Source organism: Nannobrachium achirus (assembly GCF_963921795.1).
Source record: "Nannobrachium achirus genome assembly, chromosome: 19".
Classification (NCBI taxonomy): domain Eukaryota; kingdom Metazoa; phylum Chordata; class Actinopteri; order Myctophiformes; family Myctophidae; genus Nannobrachium; species Nannobrachium achirus.
In genome coordinates this window covers 31,402,587-31,425,702 of record NC_137826.1, presented here as the reverse complement: position 1 = coordinate 31,425,702, position 23,116 = coordinate 31,402,587, and the positions used below count along the sequence as shown (strand labels likewise).

General features: G+C 40.8%; 2 protein-coding genes across 3 annotated transcripts; both read right to left on the bottom strand.

Annotated features, from left to right (window-relative positions):
• Positions 1-810: 810 nt before the first annotated feature.
• dnajb13 (DnaJ heat shock protein family (Hsp40) member B13) lies at positions 811-6,480 on the bottom strand (the record flags this gene model as incomplete). Its single annotated transcript, XM_080749394.1, has 8 exons — positions 811-964; positions 1,151-1,227; positions 1,821-1,934; positions 2,646-2,759; positions 3,498-3,658; positions 4,779-4,940; positions 6,196-6,299; positions 6,413-6,480. 8 exons carry the CDS (start codon positions 6,478-6,480, stop codon positions 811-813), a joined length of 954 nt encoding a protein of 317 aa, XP_080605520.1.
• Positions 6,481-7,304: 824 nt separating this feature from the next.
• LOC308304992 (ras-related protein Rab-6A) lies at positions 7,305-22,634 on the bottom strand. 2 transcript variants are annotated; one of them, XM_080749616.1, is made up of 8 exons: positions 22,311-22,634; positions 17,137-17,195; positions 16,138-16,191; positions 14,815-14,920; positions 14,037-14,148; positions 12,533-12,626; positions 10,492-10,558; positions 7,305-8,899 (listed from the first exon to the last, which is right to left on the bottom strand). In XM_080749616.1, exons 1-8 carry the CDS (start codon positions 22,378-22,380, stop codon positions 8,835-8,837), a joined length of 627 nt encoding a protein of 208 aa, XP_080605742.1. In that variant the 5' UTR covers positions 22,381-22,634; the 3' UTR covers positions 7,305-8,834. The 2 variants fall into 2 exon arrangements, with proteins under 2 accessions (XP_080605742.1, XP_080605743.1); XM_080749617.1 differs by lacking the exon at positions 12,533-12,626 and adding an exon at positions 11,989-12,082.
• Between the last annotated feature and the right edge of the window lie 482 nt (positions 22,635-23,116).

Below are 23,116 nucleotides of genomic sequence, written 5' to 3'. Positions count from 1 at the left end.
TGGCAACGCATCTACAAATATTTATTTATACTGTTGTATTATGTCACATGACAAAAATTGAAGATCTACTACACATTGTGAGCTTGTACATCTGCTATTTTTGATGTGATGTGCCATATAAATCAAGCTTTAGTCAGTCATGAACTACCTCCTTCAAAAAGAGCACCTACAGGTGGCTGCAAATTGGCCCCTGTAAGAAGTAAAAAGTCTAAGCTCATCACCAGAAACGATACCCCCCCCCCCCCCCAACTATTGCTGTACATATCTTTCTTTCTTACTACTCGAATATATGATGTTTTTGCATATTACTGTATATTATGTTGATTGTTTGTCTTTAAATGTCTCGATGAGTTGAATACACAGGACCTTAAGGGGTTGGTCTTTTAGCATTCTTTTGTATGAATCTGTGCCACCTTGCCTTTTTTTGCAAACTGTTAATAAAGTATTCAATCAATCGAAATATATCACAGAGTACAGCTGTGGTTGTCAGTGGTGGGAAAAGTACTCACATTTTTTTTAAGTAAAAGTATCAATACTGCAATGTAGAAATACTCTGTTACGGAATGCAAAATGTACTTGAGTAAAAGCACAAAAAGTGTTGGCATCAAAATATACTTAAAGTACCAAAAGTAAATGAACAAAATGTTTGGAATTAGCAGATCTACAAGCTCACAACGCGTTGTGGGCTTGTAGATCGGCTACTTTCAAATAACCAAGTAGGGCAAAATAGGGCTAAAAGTGGTTAATGTATGTTTTATAATATAAAATAAACTCAGTATGTAGTTACTTTACACCACTGGTTGTTCGTTTTTAGGAAGTCAGGGCCTGTTTGATCACACGTTTCTTTTCAGCAGAGAGCTTCTGGGGGAATTGGGTGTCAAAGACAATGATTAGGTTGCCTCTTCTGGATGGGTCCTGGGACAATGGCATTCCTTCTCCAGTCACCACTTTATTGTACTGGGGGCTGGTTAAGATGTGACAGACAAGAACACATTAATTCCAGATATTAACATAGGATGCATTATTTACATTTACCTTGTGATTATGCCTAGGAGCTCAAATAGTATGTGTTAGTATTGTTCTGGGATAATAAATAATATAGCTATTCCATCTGCAATATCAGCAGCATCCATGATAGCAGAGCACTTACTGCACAATGTCATTGATTGGAATGTTGAGCAGCCTGCCATCTAGTGTCTCCACATCCACAGAGAAGCCAGTCAGAGCCTGCAGGAAAGGGAATAAACATGTCCAAAACCGTTACTTTTAAGGAAAAAAACTTCCAATGGATCCAAAGTACTTATTATTTAATCACAACCCACACTTAACATTTAACCATTTCACTTTCAATTTAATGTTTTCCAAAATATAAAAAATAACAGACCTACATGCTCAGAACGCATTGCAATGCTTTGTGTGCTTGTCGATCAGCTATTTTCACAGTTCGGAGTTCGCCACACTCTTGTATGATAGATAAAAAGCTAAAATATGGAGATATACAAGATTTCTGCCCAACAGTGACGATATACTGGATAATATACAACGATTCACAGAGGATAAACAGCAATAATGTAATGGCAATAAACAGTGATTAGTAGCCATTTGTGAAAATCCAGTAGCAGATGTTATGGATTTTACAGCATTTCAGCTTGAATCAAATATGTTCACAAATGTAACTTTATTGCTCTCAGAAATATAGAATAATAAATAAAAAAGTCAACAGCGGATAAAATATAAGAGGAAGTCATATGAAAACATATACACTAGACTAGTATCATTGCAGATGTAGAAAAGGTTTTGACCTTTCAAGCCTGACTCACCATTTCTAGAGCAATCTGTGCCTTATACACCAGGTCATTCTTCTGTCTAACAAACCAAGGATGACTTTTCTGTCGCACTATGAAGATGATGTCAGCAGGAATACTGTTTGGCCCCTAAAGACAAAAGGTGACATTGAAAAACATATTTGCACTTTTCCAAACACGAGCCTTAGGAAATAATTGGCCTATCATGGTATGCGTTCCGAGAGTGTGGTCTAGCCCAGTGTTTCTCAACCACTGCGCCGCAGACCTTTTGTGTGCCCTTTGAGATGCTGTGCTAAGTGAGTAGCAACTCACCTAAACAGTGATTTTAATGTAATTCACTCTTTAGGTGATAAGGTTATCACCTAAAAGGTGAGTTGCTTATCACCTAAACTGGATTATGTATGGGCCTTAAGCCTTAAGTGTCATTCACCCTGTCTAACAGGACGTTATTGAATTAAATCACTTATGTGTTTTTGTATTATTTTAGATATGACAATGTTTGTTGATGTTTTCATAGTCCCAAGTTGGTGTCGGCTAGACCAGTCTTTCTCAACTTTTTTCTGCCAGGGCACACTTTTTATAGCCAAAAGATCCCAGGGCACACCTAGATATACGGGGTGTGTGTGGCTATTTTCTAAATGTTTGCCTTTTTCTTATATTATTTTACAATTTGGCCAATGTTTTACCAGTTATTATATAGTTTGTTGATTATTTTTGGATGCAGTAATGGTCTATTTTCCTTTCTTTCTTGAGGTATTTAAAAGTTTTAAAAGTCCTTAAATTGTGACTTCACTGTCCCTCAATTACAAATTCAATACATTGGATAGTTCTCTTAATTACCTGGTCACCCTCCAGGGGGAAAGTTATCCTTGTGCCTTCATTCCATCCAGGCTTTACAACTATAGTCAATATCTTATCTCTGATGCTGGAGGTGTATCCATCCTCGTTCATTACCTGGGTAAAAATAAATAAAAAATAGGATATCATTTTATTATCATTCCCCGAACAAGGTGATTATGCTTGAACTTTATCTTGAAGTGCACAGGAGCTATAGTTTGCATCATGGATCATCCAATCTACACAGTAAAATCCTGTGTTAATTGAACTCAGAGTCTCCATTTGTACACTATTGGGAGTTACAAAATGGATAAATGAACACTACTTTAGTGTGTATTCATTCAATGTTAAAGATCAACCCAATACAGTTGCAAGATGTATCTGTATGTACTTGAGACAGATAGAATAGAATAATTGAGTACCTGAGACAAATAACAGTCTAAGTCCATATTCTAATTTTTTTGAATATAGATATTTTTGGATTTACCAGACCGTAAACCACAAACTAGTAATTTTTAATCTGTTAAATTGTTAATGCACTCCCCCTCATGTTGTTCAATTGTCTGTTTTAATGTTATCTGCTCCCTTTGTCTGCTGAATATTGCTTGTAAGGTCTTATAATGTTGTTCCACAAACTGTTGGAGATATACTGTTTTTTCCACTTTCCTTAAGTATTATGTCTTATAATTCCTAATATATATGAATTAAGTAAACAAATCTAATTCAACAAAATGAGGGGGGGTGCATTAAGAATTTAACAGATTTTTACAGTTTACAGTCTGGTAAATCAAAAAAATATCTACATTTGATTTCTTTTCCCGTCTCAGGTACTCAATTGACGTACATTATCCTTACCCTACGAGATATCTTAATCTTTTTTGTGCATCCATGGAAGAGGTCATCCAGGGACAAGTGAAGATCTCGCTCTATGGGAGGATCCTGTGTTTTCACCCCCTTGCCTTGCTTCAGGCCATTCAATCTGACTGCCATCTCTTCCACATCTTTTGAACGGAAGTCTTACAATAATAGCACAATACCTTTATTAATCTCAAATAGGGCATTAACGAAAAAGTCGACAAGTCGACTGAGTCGACTTCATTACACAAAAATCCTTTGTATTTTGCTCCATGTGTGCGTGTGTACAGCATTCAAACAGTAGGATTGCTTATTGTCAAGAACGGAATGATCCAATATTAGAGTGCTACATTACTTTTGGTATAACATGGTTCTATTGTGGAAAATAGCGGATCTACATGCTCACAACGCCTCTCGTGTAGATGGTAGCCAGATAAGTCGACCTCTTTCAAAGTCGACCCAGACTCTTTTCCCAACGGGTCTGTGGCTAAAATTAGCCACAGATTTGACTAAAATCAAATCTGTGCTTCTGGGGGTCCCTGGAACAAAAATGTTAGCAATAGGGGTCCATCCGTGGAACAAACTATTTTGAGATGGGGGTCCGCGGCCAAAAATACATTTTGGGGGTCCTTAACCACTGATAGGCACATTCTACAAATGTCTTCTAAATCATAACAATTTTCTGAAAAAAACTTATGTGGCCATCAGTGTTTCTCAAACTTTGTCATGTGAAGGACCCCCAGAATGATATGTATTTGGCTACGGACCCCCATCACAAAATATTTTGTTCCAGGGACCCCCAGAAGCAAATATTTGATTTTTGTCTATTCTGCATCTATAGCTAAAGGCCTCAGACCCGTTGGGAAACAAGTTTGGGGTCGACTTTGAAAGAGGTCGACTTTTCTGGCATTCGTGTAGATTGGCTATTTTCACAATTTCTGTCACTATATAGCTGACAATTTGGACAATGTTTAATTTGTCATTTTAGAGGTATTAAAAAGTCCTTAAATTGGCACTTAAGAAATGTAAAGATACCCTCTATACACTTAAACTTTGTTGGTCTGTTTACTGTTGAGAGAGAAAACAATGTTCCACATTAAATTAATTATCTGAGGACCCCCCAAATAATTGGGGGGTCGTGTGTGATGATGTCATCAAACGATAAAGTTGACTTCAACTCAACCTTTTACTGAGTCGAGTGGACTTGCAAAAATCACAAGTCGTTAACATCATAAAACATATATCAACAGCTAAATCGTACAATTGAATACTTTCCTTTACCTGCAAATGGATTGTCACCTCCAAAAAACTGTTGGAAGGTTTTCGCTGGGTTCCCATGATACACGTATCCAGATGTCCAAGCACCTGCTGCTCCAAACTCTGGTGGGATGCCAACTTTTAGTCCCTCTTCTCCAAACTTGTCATAAATAGCCTTTTTGCTAGCTAAAAAAAAAGTCACCTCAATGTTAAATTGTCTATTTCTTCCAAAATGTAAAAAAAAAAAAAGTATGCTGTGGAAAATGGTTGTAAATAATGGAAAGTATACATGATTTGAACATGCAGCCTCTAGTGTCCATAATGACTTTTGCAGCAATTTGTATAAATAAATATTATGCCTTAAATGTCATTCAAAATGATTATGTGTTTGCCACCACATTTGTAAAATAAAAGTAAATAAAACATAAGAATATAAAATAAAGAAATGCCAAGAGTTCTCAGATGCCCTCCCTTCCAGTTAACCTGCTTCCTACCAAGACATATGGGACAGTGTTGTTAAGGAGTCACACACCAAAAGGACAAATAACCAGTAAGACTCCCTAAGCGGGAGATAAGCGAGCGGTCAGGTCGCAACGTGATTTTAGGCCAAAATGTGTAGGAGCAGTGTCCAAAAATGTGTTTGAAAAAATCGGCCTGATGGTGGCGCTATTTGGGACAGATCCATGTTGATGAGATGAGTGTAGACATACTGTGTACCGATTTGCGTGATTTTAGGGCAAAATCTGTAGGAGCAGTGTCCAAAAATGTGTTTGAAAAGATCAGCCTGATGGTGGCGCTATATGAGACAGATCCATGTTGATGACATGAGTGTAGACATACTGTGTAGCGATTTGCATGATTTTAGGGCAAAATCTGTAGGAGTAGTGTCCAAAAATGTGTTTAAAAAAATCGGCCTGAAGGTGGCGCTAAATGGGACAGATCCATGTTGATGAGATGACCGTAGACATACTGTGTACCGATTTGCGTGATTTTAGGGCAAAAATTGTAGGAGCAGTGTCCAAAAATTGTTTTGCAAGAATCGGCCTCATGGTGGTGCTAGAAGAGGGCCAGGCCATGTGAGAATTGATGGGTGGAGGTTGTGGTTTGGCAGGCAAGGAGTGTGTGTGCAAAATTTGGCATGGATCGGGGCAACGGTTGGGGAGATATGAGCACTTGAGCAGGGCAAAAGTGTGACGTGTGACTGACTGACTGACGGACTGACGGACTGACTGACTGACGGACGGACAGCCGGTGGAGGTTTTGATAGTAAATGCGAACTGACGGTCGCAATAAACATTTGCCATCAGAATAAAAGTAGCTTCTTTTGTTACCTTTTTTGCAGTAACTGTTTTGTCTCAATGTCTATGTTCCTATCCTGTGATTACAAATGTAAGGCTATATCAACGCTGAAAAGATCGTTTAAGATGTTTAAAATGCTTACGGTTGCTCAGGACATCATAGGCTTCAGCAAGTTGACTGAATTTCTCTAGGGCTCCAGGTGACTTGTTTGTGCTGGGATGATACTTCAGTGCCAAACGTCGATATCTAGCCAGATTGAGTGAAAAATGGTTAGAAATGACCATCATGAACAAAGTGGTTATCTCAACATTTTAATTTACATCAATATAAAATGACACCTTAAAGACAACTAAACTTACGATTGCTTGATAATTGCATCAGTCGCAGTTCTGTTTATTTCCAATGTTACATAGTAATCCACACCCATTATGAAATTATGCTTATTCCTGACAAAGAGTAGCTATTCATAAAGTCCAATCTAGAAGCAGTTTGTTTTTGTTTGGGTTGGTTGCCATGGAGTCACCAAAGAGAGCACATTACCAGAGCGTCAACAGCAGTGGTTTATGGGTATTGTAGTGTGGAAGTAAGCTACTACAGCAAGAGCCAGCCAGCTATGATATAATATCTATACATAGCTATACATAATGATAGTCTGTTTAGCTGTTTGTTTTTGTTTGGTTTGATTGCCATGGAGTCACCAAAGAGAACACATTACTGCAATGGTCAGACTCTATGGACATCATTTTATGGTGCAGATTTGCTGTAAGTAGGCTAGAGCTAGTGTGTGTGCTTGTGCCATATTGCACAAGCTACTGACAATATGGTATTATAGTTATAATTACAGACTAATAACCAACAACACCAGCTGTACATTATAAAAAACCAACATACAGTATATTGTAATAAATATGTATCTTCAGCAAATTGCACTTACTGCTTAATCAGGTTTTTATACGGGAACGTATGGATTCCTTGTCATGTTTAACTCAACACTCTGTAATCTTTATCACTGGGCCATACCGGCAAGCCTCCTTCATCTAGGTAGGATGAGCTCTGGGACCAGTGTAGAACATAATAAAATAAATAAAAACTAAGCTCTCACTTTAACCGATATAAAAAATAAATGACTGTTTTGATCATGTGTCCAGCTATTAATTATTCAGCAATATAATTATAAATCACAACTGCAGTTACTAAATGGGGCTTACAGATGTCAATAAGACAATGATGAGACTTGACAGTGAAGCATACTTTTATTTCCACTTAAAACCAATTCAGACAAAAATGTTAAAGACTATGATGAAAAACCTCCTCCAGAGGTTCATACACTCTCAAATTGCACTGTGTCAGTCAGCTCAAATTGCATCTGATAAGTAGTAAACAGAATAGGATGATCCTGCATGGTGTCCTCATTACTGTATGTTAAGGTGGACCAGATGAAAGAATATCTTAATAGCAATTTAGGACTCATCCAACAAGGGAAGAAAGATATTAACAGCCTTAAAAAAGAAACCTCATCCAGTAGAAATAAATATTACAAGTCATTGTGGATTAAATACACATGTAGAATAATAATCACTAACAAAACAGATCAAAGCCAAACAAAAAGTATTGTTCATATACTTTCATACCAAACAGAACATATCAAACTAGGTAAACCCACAGCTGAGGAAGCCCTCTACAGTTACATTTTTTAAAAAGGCATGTCACCATATCTAATAATGATGCTGGGTTTTATAATGATTATGACTCTTAATATAATATGAAAGATCTCCTGCTTAAACACTAAAATTGCGAGCAATCTCCCCCCCATAATAGTTGTTCTCTTTAGAAAAGTAAAGATCTATCCCAAGAAAAATAAAATAAAATAGAAAATGGCAGCAAAGGTAAGGAGTTTTGTTCATCCCTAAGGACAGGTGTGAGAAGAAAGGACGGTAATGTGGAGGTAATGTGTGGTGTGGTGAACAGTAATTGGTGGTGGTTCTGTGCATGTTTGTGGGGTGTTAGTTTGCAGAGTCATCAGATCATGCAAGTATGCAGTAGCGGCTCCACCAGTGGAGCCCTCATGAGACACAGGCAGCTCGGGTTCAAACTCAGTTTAAAACAGGCCCTCAGCTGCCAGCTGTCACTAAACGTTTCCACACAACCTTGCAGCCATTTCAACATTCTATAGACAGTAATAAAAAAAAAAGACCCATTAGTAATTAAAATATTTTGTATTGGAGACATGTCACATGTCAATATTGTGCATATTAAACTTGGAAGCAATATTTCACTATTGCAGATAGGTTTTTAATCCTGCATACCTCAATTTGAATTCACACACAATCCTCCATCAATTTGGCGGCTTGGAACATCAGTAGAATGATCACATAACTGCTGTCATTTAGAAAACCTAGCCCCAACAGTTAGTTTTTACACACAAACACAACAGCCAGATGATATTATTCCTTCCATATCTACAGTATTACATTACTGATCATATTGAATTTGGACAAATAAGGCTGATGGCAAGCAGTGAGCATCTTTTCCAAGCACGGCTAAGGTCAGGGGCTGTTCATCAGTCACATCAAAGTATGCAAGTTATCCTAACATAATGACAGAGAAAGAATGTCTCCACAATGCTGACAATTACATTATGTAGTGTATTTTCAGGCCGTGGCTTTCAAGGTGCTGGTAAAAAAGGGAGGAGGGCATAGAAAGATACAGTACAGAGGATAGAGTGGGTCTGAGAATATGCAGGTAGGAGAAACAAAGAAAGGTAATAATTAGAGGTGGGAATTAACAGGAACAGCCTCCTTCACTGACAGGTTGTTCTGGTGGCTTCTCCAGTTTTATGTCGATCACTGAAGGTAGCAGGTGTTAAGGAAATAAAGTGATTTATGAGGATGGTTCTAAATTGTACCGGGTGTAAAATGGTATGCTCCTTTTTACCCCAAGCCCTTTAAAATGTACATTACATTCATCACATACATTACATTCATCACATCAATGGTGGAGGAAACCACACTAAGCACCAGCCTGCTCATCTGTAGCCACTAAGCACCAGCCTGCTCATCTGTAGCAGTTATGGGTTCAGTGTCTTGAAATGGGTCATTTTTTTATACCAATACTTTTGTACTTTTACTCGAGTACATTTAGAATTCCGGACTTTTACTTGTAATAGACAGAGTATTTCTATATTGCAGTATTGATAGTTATATGATATGTTTTGGGGCTTTTAATGCCTTTATTGACAGGACAGTAGACCGACGGGAAACGGGGAGAGAGATGGGGAGTGATATGCAGCAAATCTGGTCGGGTTCGGGAATCGAACCAGCGACCTGCTGCAGGCTAAACAAAGCCTATGTGGTATGCGCCTGGACCAGTAGGCCAGCGGGCGCTCCAGTATTGATATTTTTACTTAAAGGACCAGGTCACCTCTGGGACAACCAGATCTTATTTTATTGTTGTGTGGGACACGATCAACACAATCCTGAGTTATTTTTTGTGTTCAATCTGTGTTTTTAGATATTTTAGTATTTCAGCCGATTTCAGCATGCTACAACTGGTCATATGATGCAAAATGCATCATATGACCAGTTGTAGCATGCTGAAATACTAACATATCTAAAAACACAGATTGAACACAAAGAATAATTCAGGATTGTGTTGATTGTGTCCCACACAACAATAAAATAAGATCTGGTTGTCCCAGAGGTGACCTGGTCCTTTAAGTCAAATATTTTTTCCACCACTGCCCAGGGGGCATCGGGTATTGAAATGGCAACCAGTAAACCTCCGTTTCCCAAGCGGCCGCTCTACCACCTGAGCCACTGCCCCCCACAGTAATATAGGCACAAAAGGCCATATATTTCACAGGACAAGCTTATTCAGCACTTTCACCGAGTAGGGATGGGACGATAAGCGATATTATCATTTATCATGATAAAAAAACTCACAATAATCGTATCGTGGAAATGTAATTTATCATGATATCGTCCTCCGTCATGCACTGGGATCAATTCACCTTTTATTTGCCGAGCTGCATATCCGGTACCTCTTAAACACTCTATAATTGGTAAAAGGTACTTCAATATACTAGTCCCCCCAGGAATTTATCGCAGAATTCCGCAGAATCAGGATTGTTCTCCGCGGAATCAAGATTTTTTCTCCGCGGATTCCTGGGGGGACTAATATACGTACTTGATAGTCTTTTTTTCACTCTCTGTCAAATGTCTTTGCCAAAAATAGCCGATCTACAAGCTCACAATACGTTGCATTGCGACGCGTTGTGAGCTTCGTTCCACGAATGCCACCCAGGATAATGGATTTTGATTATCGCGATAATATCGTAAGTCACGACCTCTTTTGTCACAATTATCGCGATATGACATTTTCATATCGTCCCATCCCTATCACCGAGTCATTATGGCACATGCTTGTACTGAAAGGATACTGTCTTCTCTGCTCTTATCCTGTGTGCTGTCCATGCCAGGGAGGGCAGCTGCCACGCGCCGGAAAAGCTGAGCAGGAGAGAAGCAACAAATCTCCTCAGTAAATCAACTAAATACAATAATGTATTTGTATGCATTTAACATTTTCTGAGAGATAGAAGAAGGAAACTGAGGGCAGAGAGGAAAAGTAGACAGGCAAGACAAGACAGGAGTCGGATTCGAACTGCCTGAACCTCCAGGCACAACCGTTTATTTCAAGAACCTTTTGTCTTCATTTGCTCAAAGATTCTGTCCTTGCCAATTCACCCCAATGAGTAGTGCGGTTCCTGTCAATGCTAACCCCTACAGTTGGCTTGGTTGGGGATGGTGTCACACTACACTAGTGGTTTTCAAACGTTTTCAGCTTCCAGCCACTTCTTTACACCGACAATGAGGGGTTTCACAGGGAGGGCATAACACACATTGAGGTTCATGCTATCCTCCCTCGTTGCCCTCCCCAATGAACAGGCATCCCAACCAGTGGGAGTTGCTAGCGCAGTGACAAGGACACGATCTCCTGCCAGCTTCCCACCAGCGAGCAAACACTGCCAATTGTGTTTGTGCCCAGTCAAGCCAGAGGCACCGCTACTGGCTAATGGCTATTACACCCGGGCCTCAGTGGTAGTGGCTGAGTATTTAAAATATTCTTATATTTAGCATAATCTGACATTACACCTGCCAGCTCAGCAGAATGTATGTGGGGTGCTGTAAGCCAACATTTCCACTATTATGTAACCATTCAATTTTTCCCCAAAGCAGAACAGATCAAGTTAAGCTTTTTTTCCATTTTGAATGACGTAAGCAATATTGTGTGGTATATTGTACCACTGCAACAGGTATTGCTGAGTTCCTTATAATGCCTGTAGCCATGTTAAACAGTACAGTGTATTATTGCTTTTAACACACAACTGCCAGTAGGCAACCATATTTAAATAAAAAATGTAAGATTGCAACCCAAAAATTGGTCAAGTGCCGTGTAGGAGTGGTTTCATGAATACAGCAGAGAATTTCAATGAGTTCCAGTTTGACCATGTGATTAAGAATGATACCTACATTAATGTGTATCTTAATGGACAAATGATTTTGTGAAGATGCTTTGCATGCCCACACATATTTTAAGCAATATTTGAGACTTCAATTTCACAGCATGCTGGTTGCATGACAACAGAATTAGTGATACTATGCCAAACGGATGAGATGATCAAATGAAACCTGGGCCGAGGATTACAGGTATTCAAACCCTCACCCACCACTGGGGATTTAAGATCAAAGGGCTGACCAGTACAAATCAGCATTTGGGACAGATGGGAGAGAATTTGAAAACAAATCCGCAAACGCCCAGTCAGAGTGGGGGAAAAAAGCTGACATTCAAAGCAAAATCTATGTGAACACGCGTGCATGTGAAAAACAGAAGCCACCAGATGAGAGCATGAGCACTGCAAACACGCACGCGCATCTACCTGTTTGACATTGTAGCCTGTCTTTGCACTCGTTTCAATAAACAGAACATTCATCTCTTTCGCTCTCTGTTCTCCCTCCTCTGTGGTTATCTGTCTGTGATGAGCCAAGAGTCACCACACACAGCGGACATACAGACATGGGAACGCACATTCCAGCACAGACCACACACACACCGACAAGGACACAAGGAAAGACAGAGAGAAAAAAAACAGAACGTAATTATTTGGGAAGTGGATGAACAAGCCGTGCCCTTTCCACCAAACCACTGCCACCTCTGCTCTAGTCTAAGGGTTACCAGACATGCCGTGTTCATTTCAGAGTGGCAGGTCAACTCCATATAGGAGATTTTTATAGTCGGTTAAGTGTCTGTTCTGAACAGGATTATGCTCCAATGACCTTCTGCAGGCGCCAAAGATAAATTGAGATAAACGTGTCTGTCCACAACGTTCACTGGCATCTATCTGTCTGGTGACCTATGGAGGTGGAGCACACGCGGCAGCATCAGCGGCGAGGCCAAAGAGCACGACTCACACACAGCCTTACCTGCTTCACATTGTAGCCTGCTTTAGCGCTAGTCTCAATAAACATTACATTTAGTTCTTTGGCCTTCCGCTCACCCTCCTCAATAGATACTTGCCTGTGGTAGATAAGGAAGTTACAACAAAAAAGCACAGCAAATGAGAACACAGAAATTACTATAAAATGGATGGATGTCATGGGTCACCAGAAAGATACTACAGTATTAACAATAATGGATTATATATTTTTTAAACAATGGTATCCATTTCAATGCCATAATAAAATGACATACAAACACCATTGACTTATAGTTCCAAGACTCAGTGATCTTACCTTCAAAACCGGGTCCGCATCAATATGCCGACGGGCCGGTATTCCGACACTAAAACTAACCCTAACTCTAACCCTAACCCTAAACCTAACCTCAGTAACCGTGACGAGTAACTAACCTGACGACGCTAGTTGGAATAGCGGCCCGTCGGCATATTGAGTGGACCCCTCAAAACCGCCCTGAAAGCCCACCTGTTTAGAATAGCTTTTTTGAGTCGACTTTGATTTCAACTCGTCATTTTTAGTGTTTTACAGCTTTTAATAATTCTTATCTTTTGCTTATCTTGAATTTTTCTGACTTGTCCTCTCCCCTGGCTCCCACACACGTTAAGCGTACAGTACGAGTACTCAGAATAGTGCTATATAAATCCCAGATATTATTGCGACCGTAGGTCGCAGTTACTTGCACACTATCCAAACCTCCACCGGCTGTCCCTCCGTCACTCCGTCACTCCCTCTGTCACACGTCACACGTCACACTTTTGCCCTGCTCATATCTCTGCAACCGTTGCCCCGATCCATGCCAGATTTTGCACACACACTCCTTGCCTGCCAAACTACAACCTCCAAGGACCCCCGGAGTTTCGGGGACCCCCAGGTCCCTGGGGGACCCCCAGGTGTAAAAAATTACCAAATGTGCAAAAATGACCAAATGACCACCCCAACGGGGCTGCTCACGGGGCATTCCCGGGGACCACCCACTCCTGGTGCTCCAGAACGGATGCAAAAGTGGTGGCGCCCCCAGTGGAGGACCCCCTGCCACTGCAGCTCACATAAAATGCCGTAACTCGGGCTAGGAGCGACCGGGAGAGCCGGGGCCGGTACCTATTCGTCCGCCTTGGCGGCGAGGAGACCCCACCCCTCATTTCTCACATGGCCCTCTAGCGCCACCATGAGGCCGATTCAGATTTTGCCCTAAAATCACGAAAATCACTACACAGTATGTCTACACTCATGTCAACAACATGGATCAGGAAGATTTTGGAAAAACACATTTTTGCTCTATTTATGGAGATAAGCGACCAACGGTCGCTTATCTCCCGATTAGGGAGTCTTACTGGTTATTATGAATGCGCAAACAACCAAGTTTGTGTCAGTGGGAAATATTCTTCTGACCAAGTCACTCAAACCCTCCTAAATGTTTTCATTAGCATTCTCCTTTAGACTGAGTACCAAGGCAGGAGTTTGAAAAGATTACCTTTTGTCTGCAAGATCCGTCTTGTTTCCCACCAACATGATGATGACATCACTTCCTCTCTCTGTTCTGACATCATCAATCCATTTAGTGGTTTGCTGGAAGGAGTTGACATCTGATACAGGAAAGGAGAAAAGGGGGGCACTGGAAACTCACAATCAATATCTGGGAGATTAACAAATCTCAGTTATGAAGACACAGAAGAGACTGAGACACAATAAACCAATAATAAGCTAATATGTCATTAATAAATCCAGAACATGTTTGATGTTATCCCATAGTTAGACATTTGTAATGGCAACAGTTTACAATTATTCTACTTCTCTATAAAAAGCCCAGGGACAGTTCTGGATTAGGGAAGGCAGGTAAAGAATAATAGGTAGTAAACTGGTCAGTGGGTTACCCCAGAGGTTAGACAAGCAGACTAGTAATCCGAAAGTGCTTGGCCGGATGGCACAAAAACCTGGCCAAATGACAGCTGGCAATCAGAGGGTTGTCAGAGCGAAGATCAGGCACAAATAGTATTCTAATTCATAAAGAACAATTTGAAGGGTATAAAATATACATCAACCCTCTGACAAATATCTATCTCAACATATCTAGCTATTTTGAAGTAACTTCTTAGGGCTTTTAATTTATATGATTCAATAATAATAATACAAATCTGAATCTTTCTAAGAATGTCAAAGCAAATCCTGTTACTATTGCTGAAATATTTATATAAGCACAATTTATAACATTACTTGAGTAAGTGCTCATGAACATGGGAGAGGGTACCTACTTGTGATGTCGTATACGACGACGGCAGCGGCTGAGTCACGAATGTAACTAGGTATGAGGCTGCGGAATCGCTCCTGGCCGGCAGTGTCCCACAGCTGCAACCTGATCTGTGGGGTGGAGGGGGTCAGGTGGAAGGGTGGGGTGGGAGGATAAATAAAAGAAGAGGAAAAGAAAAACACAGGAAGAATGAAAACAAAATGACAAACGAGGTCAGGAAAAAAACAAAAAACAAAACAAAACTATGTTTAAAAAAAGCAAAGAAAGCTGAATGTAGCCATAAGAATGGGAAAAGGAGATGCAAGATGGACAGTTCAAGAGAGACAGAAAGGCAGACCGATACAGGGGAAAGCGGAGAGGTACAGAGAGCGAGTTGTGTATATATACTGAGTGACCAGCAACGAGGGAGATGTCTAGATTTGGGGAAATAATGCCCAGACCGCTGGCGAAGCGGCACGGGCACCTAAGCACCTAAGTAACCTTAAAGCATGTTGCAGGTTCGAGTCCCGATCCTGGCGGCCTTTGCTGCATGTCACTCCCCATTTCTCTCCTCTTTTCCTCTCAACCTACTATGCTATCAATAGCCATAAAAAAGCCCCAAAATAAATCTGCTCATTGACGTCATCACGCATCGAACAGATGTAGAGGTGTATGGAAGCAACAAGTGAGCAAAATATAAAGGCTTGGGTTATAATTAACATGGAAATGTCTTAAGGCAGTAGCCCCATTACAAGCAGGCATTGTGTGGAGAAAGAAGGGGATGGAAATGGTGAAATAAAAATATGCGATTGATTCACTATGTCATTGGAGTGCTGAAAAAAGTTGAAACCAGGCAGCTCAACCTTTTTTGTAGGTTTCGTAGCTGCATCAGAGCCTATATGTGGTATGCGCCTTAACCACTAATCTATCTGGTCCACCCTGTTGCTGCTATTGTGAACGATGCAGAATAAGGCAGGGCTCAAGACAAAAAAATCTTCACCATTCCAAAATACAAATTTAACTGTCCCAAAAAGTTCTCGTTGTCCCTTCTGCATCCCAGGGGAGATTTAAAAAAAACACATTTTAATGCCCCATGGATGAAAGGACATTGAAAGTCCTTAATTTCAATACAGGAATGCACAGAAGGAAGGAAAGGGAACATAATTTGTGTCGAGTGGAACAATCAAACAGAAGGATGTGGTTCCCGGTATTCAAAGTGTGTTATTTAACTGCTAAATAAGAGCAAGCAAAGTTGAGACAGTAATTCAAACTTTGATAGTACATGCTAGTTTATACAGTATGTTGGCATTTGTAATGTGTAAGACAGTATACAAAAACAAAAACTTACTGTTCTGTCTTCAAGGTACATGGTTTTCGACAAGAAATCTATTCCTATTGTTGCCTGAAAATGAACACCAGGTAAGATTATGAGGAAAAATCACATAAATTAAACCAATATACATATCAATGGGATACATGTCAGTCTATACCTTTACATTTTTATCCCACGGTGTGTTTGTATTTGTGACCCATTTTTTCACCCGGTGTCAATTGTCTAATCATGTAATCCTGGGCACTACATTCCCTCTGCCAACCTGGGGAGAGCAACGGACTGACCTCATTTTATGCATGAGGAGTCCAAGCCGCTTCTTTTCACTTGACAGGGGGGAGTTTCCCCGGTTGGACGTAGCGCGTGGAAGGAACACGTTATTCCAACCAGTTCCTTTCCCCTCCATCAGGCACCACTGTTGGCCAGGGGGAGGCAGTATAGAGACCAGGATTACTGCATTTTTTTGTGAGAGTACCTACCTTAGGACAGTGGTTCTCAAGCTGTGGGTCGGGACCCCCAGGGGTAGGTTCCCAAATTATTTGAGGGGGTCCCCAGATGATTAACTTAATGTTATTAACTTAATGTTAAACATTGTTTTCTCACTAAAAAACCAACAAAGTGTAAGTGTATAGTGGGTATCTGCACACTTCTAAAGTGACAATTTAAGGACTTTTCAATACCTCTAAAATGACAAATTAAACATTGGCCAAATTGTCAAATATTACAGGCAGAAATTGTGAAAATTGACGATGTGAGCATGTAGATCTGCTATTTTCACAATAGAACTGTGTTATACAAATGTAATGCCTTAACTCTTAGTGCTCGTCAGGGTGTGGGGGTCCCCAGTTAAAATATGATTCTTTTGGGGGTCGCGGCCTGAAAAGGTTGAGAACCACTGCCTTAAGAGACACGGGGAGAACATGCAAACTCTACACAGAAAGGCCCTTCACCAACCCCACCCAGGTACTATGGGCACTGATGACACGCCCCCCCCCCCCCCAGTGTTGTTCATCTCACCTGGTAAGTATTGTCAAAGCTGTCGTACATGAACCTGGTTATCAGAGATGTCTTCCCCACTGAAGAGAAAAAACACACAAAACAAATGCAAACACTGATCATCACACTTTTCAGTAAGAGTGTATTTGTTATTTCCTAAAACGTTCTTGATGTGAATTTAATAGATGATGGATGCAGGAATCATACTCTAGGTGCACAAATGCCACCAGTCTGATTCAATGCATTGACTGTCTGAAAGTAACAAATAAAAACAAGACATAATATATGTACTCGCCTAGGTCGGGATTGACTGCACAATTTAAGTTATTAAAGTGTGTCAACTCAACAACAATCATTGTCATCCAAACTGGCAATGTTCCCCTGCTTTCCTATCGGCTTACATCTGGAGGCAATGCTGGCATTACTGCAGAGCAGGCACGTGCACATATAGACTATCAAAGGGGGCTCGAGCCCCTGCCCTTTTATCCGTCTGTAAAAAGTGCCCTCTCGCAGTTTCAGGGGTTATAGCCAAAATAAATCCTAAGACTGAAATGTATTTTCAGACCATGTCCCAATATGTGATTTTTGAAATGTGGCGCGCGCAGCGTACACCAATATTTGGGGTGTTTCCCTGAAGTTCTGAACTGCTTTCACTGAATGTGTGTGTGCCAATCCATGCTTCATTTTATAGAAGTATCTTTTGTATTCTTTGTTAATCTGGCCAATGCAAATACTCATATCTTGAAATTATAACAGCTTTTTAGTTTTTAGTTATAGTTTATTATTTTGCGGATCTGCACTGATCTAAGAAATAGCTCCTATGGAATCCTCAAGACTGAAATCAGTCCCCAGGACTGAGAACTTTAACCCCTGCAGTTTTTACAATGGTGAAAGAAATGCAAATGCCCACTTTCCATGCCATAACTGAAGGCAGCATTCAAGAGAATTGCTTTGTCCTAACTCTTCTGAAGTTGAATGCAGCATCTTATGTTGAAAAAATTGCCCTCTCTATGTAGAAATCCATGCCGTTACGCCACATCTCCAGTATTCACTTGATTATGCTTAGTTCAGTGTGGTATCAAGCACTGAAAATAGCCGACCTCCAAGCTCGCGACACGTTGTGAGCTTGGAGGTCTGCTGTTTTCAATATTTTCACCAAAAGGCCCTTATTTCAGCCCCTGCCTCTCTAACATTCTCTGCACGTCCCTGCTACAGAGTGGTTAATATCTAGTTACTACATGTGGCACTGGTTACCATATGGACAACAGGATTCAGAAGACATTTCTTGTGTGTTTATCTGAATTGCTGGTTAAGTACAGAGACTACAGACTCGTAATACAGTTGGTAATAGCAGTGATGTCATTACGTGCGCATCCCGCATCAAAAACTCATTCAAGTCGCTCATGGACTCATTCATGTCATGGTCCTGGGGTCCCGGGGATGCGCCTCCATTGGAGTCCATGTTAAAATAATTTACCGGGTCGCGGTAAAAGAAAAACATTTTAAAATTCCACAGACACCACCATTGTTCATGGGTGAAAGCATCCTACTTTACCCTACGTTAACACAAATAAAATCCACGTAGAAAGTCTTAAACAGGCGATAGAAACGTCAATGTTTTGATTTCTGGGACCCATTTGAATGACCACCTGTGGGTCCCGGGACCCATTACATTGAAAACCTAGTAACATCACTGTAATAGTAGATGAAGTATCGCAACTCTGGAAAGCTAGAGGCAATAAGCAACATGAAGTGCCAACTGCCAACAACACAGTGTCGTGTGGTTTATGAACTACAGTCCAAAGTGTGAGCCACAAGGCTAACGCAAAAAAAAGGTGTTCGAAACTTTCTGAATTCTGAATGATTGATTGATTGATGATTTTAATGACAAAAATGCATATGCAGATCGATAAGTTCAAAACAAGTGGCTTTGAGCCGTGTTTCGAGCTGGCAGATCTGATACTTTTGCGACCCTGTAGTATGATTAAGTATGGAATTAATTTAAGAAAAAGAAAAAAAGGAGATATGAGGTTTCTGCCTGACATCAACGATACATTTTACATTATGTGTCAAAAGGATCAAACTTCTTGTCAAATAAATGTGTAAAGCGAGTGCCAAGTGCTCGGGAGGACGAGGACAGGGTGTGGGGGGGGGGGGACCTGTTACAGCTCAACTAATTGATTGTCCAGCAGCTAGCTATTCAGCCAGCTATTTATGGAGGACTTCAAAGTTAACAATGGACTGAATGGAGCTAATTGACAAAATAAGCCCCATTTAAAGAAGAATTTTGAAAATAGCTGATGTACAAGCTCACAATGCCTGTGTGAGAGGGCTTGGTCCATTTTCATTATTATATAATGCCCAAAATAGGAGGTCAGGTTAAAAAGGGTTTAAGATATTTCAAAAAACCACAAAGCAACAAGCACTGCCGGATGATTCAACTTATTGTGTAATGCCAGTGAAGGGTGTGTTGTGATCTCATTCTCCACACACACACAAACACACGCCCTGACTGTGAGCTGTGACTCATACGCTCAGATTTACAGAAGTGACACAGCTCTTGTGCTGAAAATCTGAAGTCTTTGTAAACACAAATATTTAACAGGTCATTAAGTCAAGTATGCCTGAGCAGGTGTTCTACTACTATACAGCTTCCCAGAGCTCCTGTCATGACTTCAAGGTAAGCCTTGGGGCAAAGCCAGAACAGTATGTCATGGAGCAATGGGAGGGTTCAGCATCCTTTCATCATTTAAAACTCTTGAGGTGAAAGCAAATATTTGATTTTTCAACAGTTAATTTTACTAGCTAAGCTTGATTTCAACCACAAATAGTATACCCACCCACCCCCCCTCTTTAAATGAGATCTGTTAAACTTTTGATAGCTAAGGTTAACTGTATAATAATATGTAAAAAAGTTACCAAACTTGAGTTTAGTCACACACTGTGGTGCTAAACTCAGATCCATAGCCAGCAACATATCCATCCAAACTCCCATAACCCTCCTCACGGATAGTCTTGATGTAGCCAAAAATCTCAACATCTACTTCACCTCCATGGCCAAAAATCTGGTCAATAAACTGCCCGCTCCATCTGGGCTGTTTGGTGTTAGGCACATCTTGAAATTCTACAGGAACCTTGGGGTATGCAAAGACAACTTTAAACTTGCCACGGTGTCAACTGATGAAGTGTTTAAAAAACTGCGCACCCTACCTCAATTCAAGGCCGCTGGCCATGATAAAATTGCCCCCAAATTTCTCATAGACTCAGCTGCCACCATTGCCCCAATCATTACCCATATTATTAATCTATCTATCAAGCAGGGTTATGTCCCCCAGGACTTCAAATTAGCCAAGGTAACCCCCCTGCACAAAAAAGGCAGTAAACTTGACCCTGGCAACTACAGGCCAATCTCAATCCTTAGTTCCATCTCTAAGGTAATGGAAAAAATTGTCTATGAACAGGTGGCTAGATATCTTGAAGAGAATAAACTGATCTACGAGTTCCAGTCTGGCTTCAGAGAGTCCCATTCCACAGATACATGCCTCATCTATTTGAATGATTACATCAAACGTGAAATTCACGATGGCAAATATTGTGGCATGGTCATGCTGGACCTCCAGAAGGCATTTGACACCGTCGATCATTCTATTCTGATCGAAAAACTCAAAGCTATTGGTCTTGATAGCACAGCAGTGAGATGGATGCACTCTTACTTGGTGGGGAGGGAACAGATGGTGGAAGTCAACGGAACCCTGTCCCCCCCCCTCCCAGTAAACTGTGGAGTACCTCAAGGGAGTATACTAGGACCACTGTTGTTCTTAATATACGTAAACGACATGTCATCTGCTTGTGACTGCAATCTGTTTCTGTTCGCGGATGACTCGGCTCTCCTAGTCTCAGGCAGAGACATTTTGCAGGTTGAAAAGGCCCTTAACTGTGAACTTAACAAGATCTGCACCTGGCTCAATGACAACAGACTCTCAATTCACCTAGGCAAAACTGAATGTATCCTCTTTGGATCTAGTCAGAAACTTAGCCTAGTTGAGAACTTCACAATTAAAGTAGGTGACACTGTGATAGAAAGAAAAAACCACATCTGCTACCTGGGTTGCATCCTGGAGGCTAACCTATCCAGTGAAAAAATGACCACCAAGGTAATCAATAAAGTCAATCAACGAATTCGCTTCTTGCAAAGAGTTGCCCCACTGATCAATATTAAATCCCGAAAGACACTAGGAGGTGCTCTTATTGGGCCCCTCATTGATTACGGAGTCCTTGTCTGGTATCGCGACGCCCCAGCTGCCTTAAAGCTAAAGCTCCAAACAGCCCAAAACAAACTAATTAGGGTTGTGCTTGGTCTCCCTCCTCTGACCCACCTTACCGAGCATCACCACGAAAGCGTGGGGTGGCTCAAAGTAGCTGACAGAGTACAGCATCTTGCAATGGGCCTGGTGTACAAGATACACTACACCTCCAAGATTCCCATGTACCTGACAAACTACTTCTTAAAGGTCAAGGATGTTCACGATCATAACACCAGAGGCAGCTCCACTAATCATCATCAGCGTAGATTTAACACTAAACAAGGCGCTAACTCGTTCTCCTGCTATACCATCAACATGTGGAACGCCCTTCCACAAGCCCTAAAGGAGAGCAAATCCCTAGCCTCCTTCAAAATTGGTATGAAAAGTCACCTTCAGACAGCAGCTACCCGTGACTTGTAAATAGACTAAGCCCCCATGCTCCCCCCCCCCTTTTTCTTTGTATTCTGCCTTTTGTATTTGATGTTATGCTTTTGAAACTGATATTATCCTAGATAAAGTACTATGTTCTATCCGTCTGTCTTTCAATGTTATATGAGATACTTAAAGTGTGGTTCCTGTGGAAATAAGCCTCGGCTTTCTAGGATCTCCTTTTAGTTGACCTTGTACCAGTGATTTGTACTGTCATGAAACTGTACTTTTTTCTATTGCAAACTTCTAATAAATTCTTCAATCAATCAATCAAACACATCAAAGACCAACGGGGCAGTTAGCCAAGTTAGCTTGCTGACGTTGTCAGAGTACCAAGACAGTGTTATGTTACAGCTAGCAAGCCCACTGTGTCTGACGTTATAATCACCCGACAACAATCGTTAACCTGTAATACACAGGTCTTCAACTTCTGTCAAAACCAAGCCATTGAATCACACTCACCGCTCTGCTCTCCGAGGAACACCAGCTTGAATTTCCTCAGAGGATTCCCGAAGTCTCCTGCCGCAGACATGGTGATGATGACTGAACCTGACTCTGTGAGAGATCACCACTACTAGCTAGCCAGCTAACAGCTAGCTAACCAGTTGGCAATTTTCAAAGTTCTTGGATCCGTGGACCTTAGCCAATTCGCCAACAATCAACGCGGGCACCCCTTCTTTGTCACGATAACTCGTTTTGTGCGACGATTCTTTCAGAATCTCAGATACGTCCGGGATAACTGAACTACGGCGAGTTTGACGTTAAATGCACTTTAGTGACATGTCTACTCTTAGCTAAAACTTAACTTAGCCAGCTAGAGCATTCCTTCTTCACGTGAAGCAAGTTGCATGCATAGGCATCTCAAGCTCTGTGCTGCCCTCTAGAGGCGATGAAGAGAAGCTCTATTTTGTACCAAGACATTTTTCATAAAACGATATTATAATTTGTAACAACAACAGTGCGCCCTAATTACTTATAATCAACTGAGTTTTTTTTTTACTTTTATTTTATTTCATTACATGTAGCGCAAGGTGATGCAATAATACAGAAGTAGCCTACAGTACCAGGCAGGCAGAGATCATTGGGAACATTTAATTGTGTCTAACACAAGAGGGCGTATTAACACTGTACCAAAACGTGGACCCAAGAGGTAATGATTTGTTTTAGTGGTTAAATAATGTTGCTCACTATAAGGTACTTGAAGAAACCTGTAAAGAAAATACCCAAACCTACAGATGTATGAGTATGGCCTGTAATATAACTTTCAC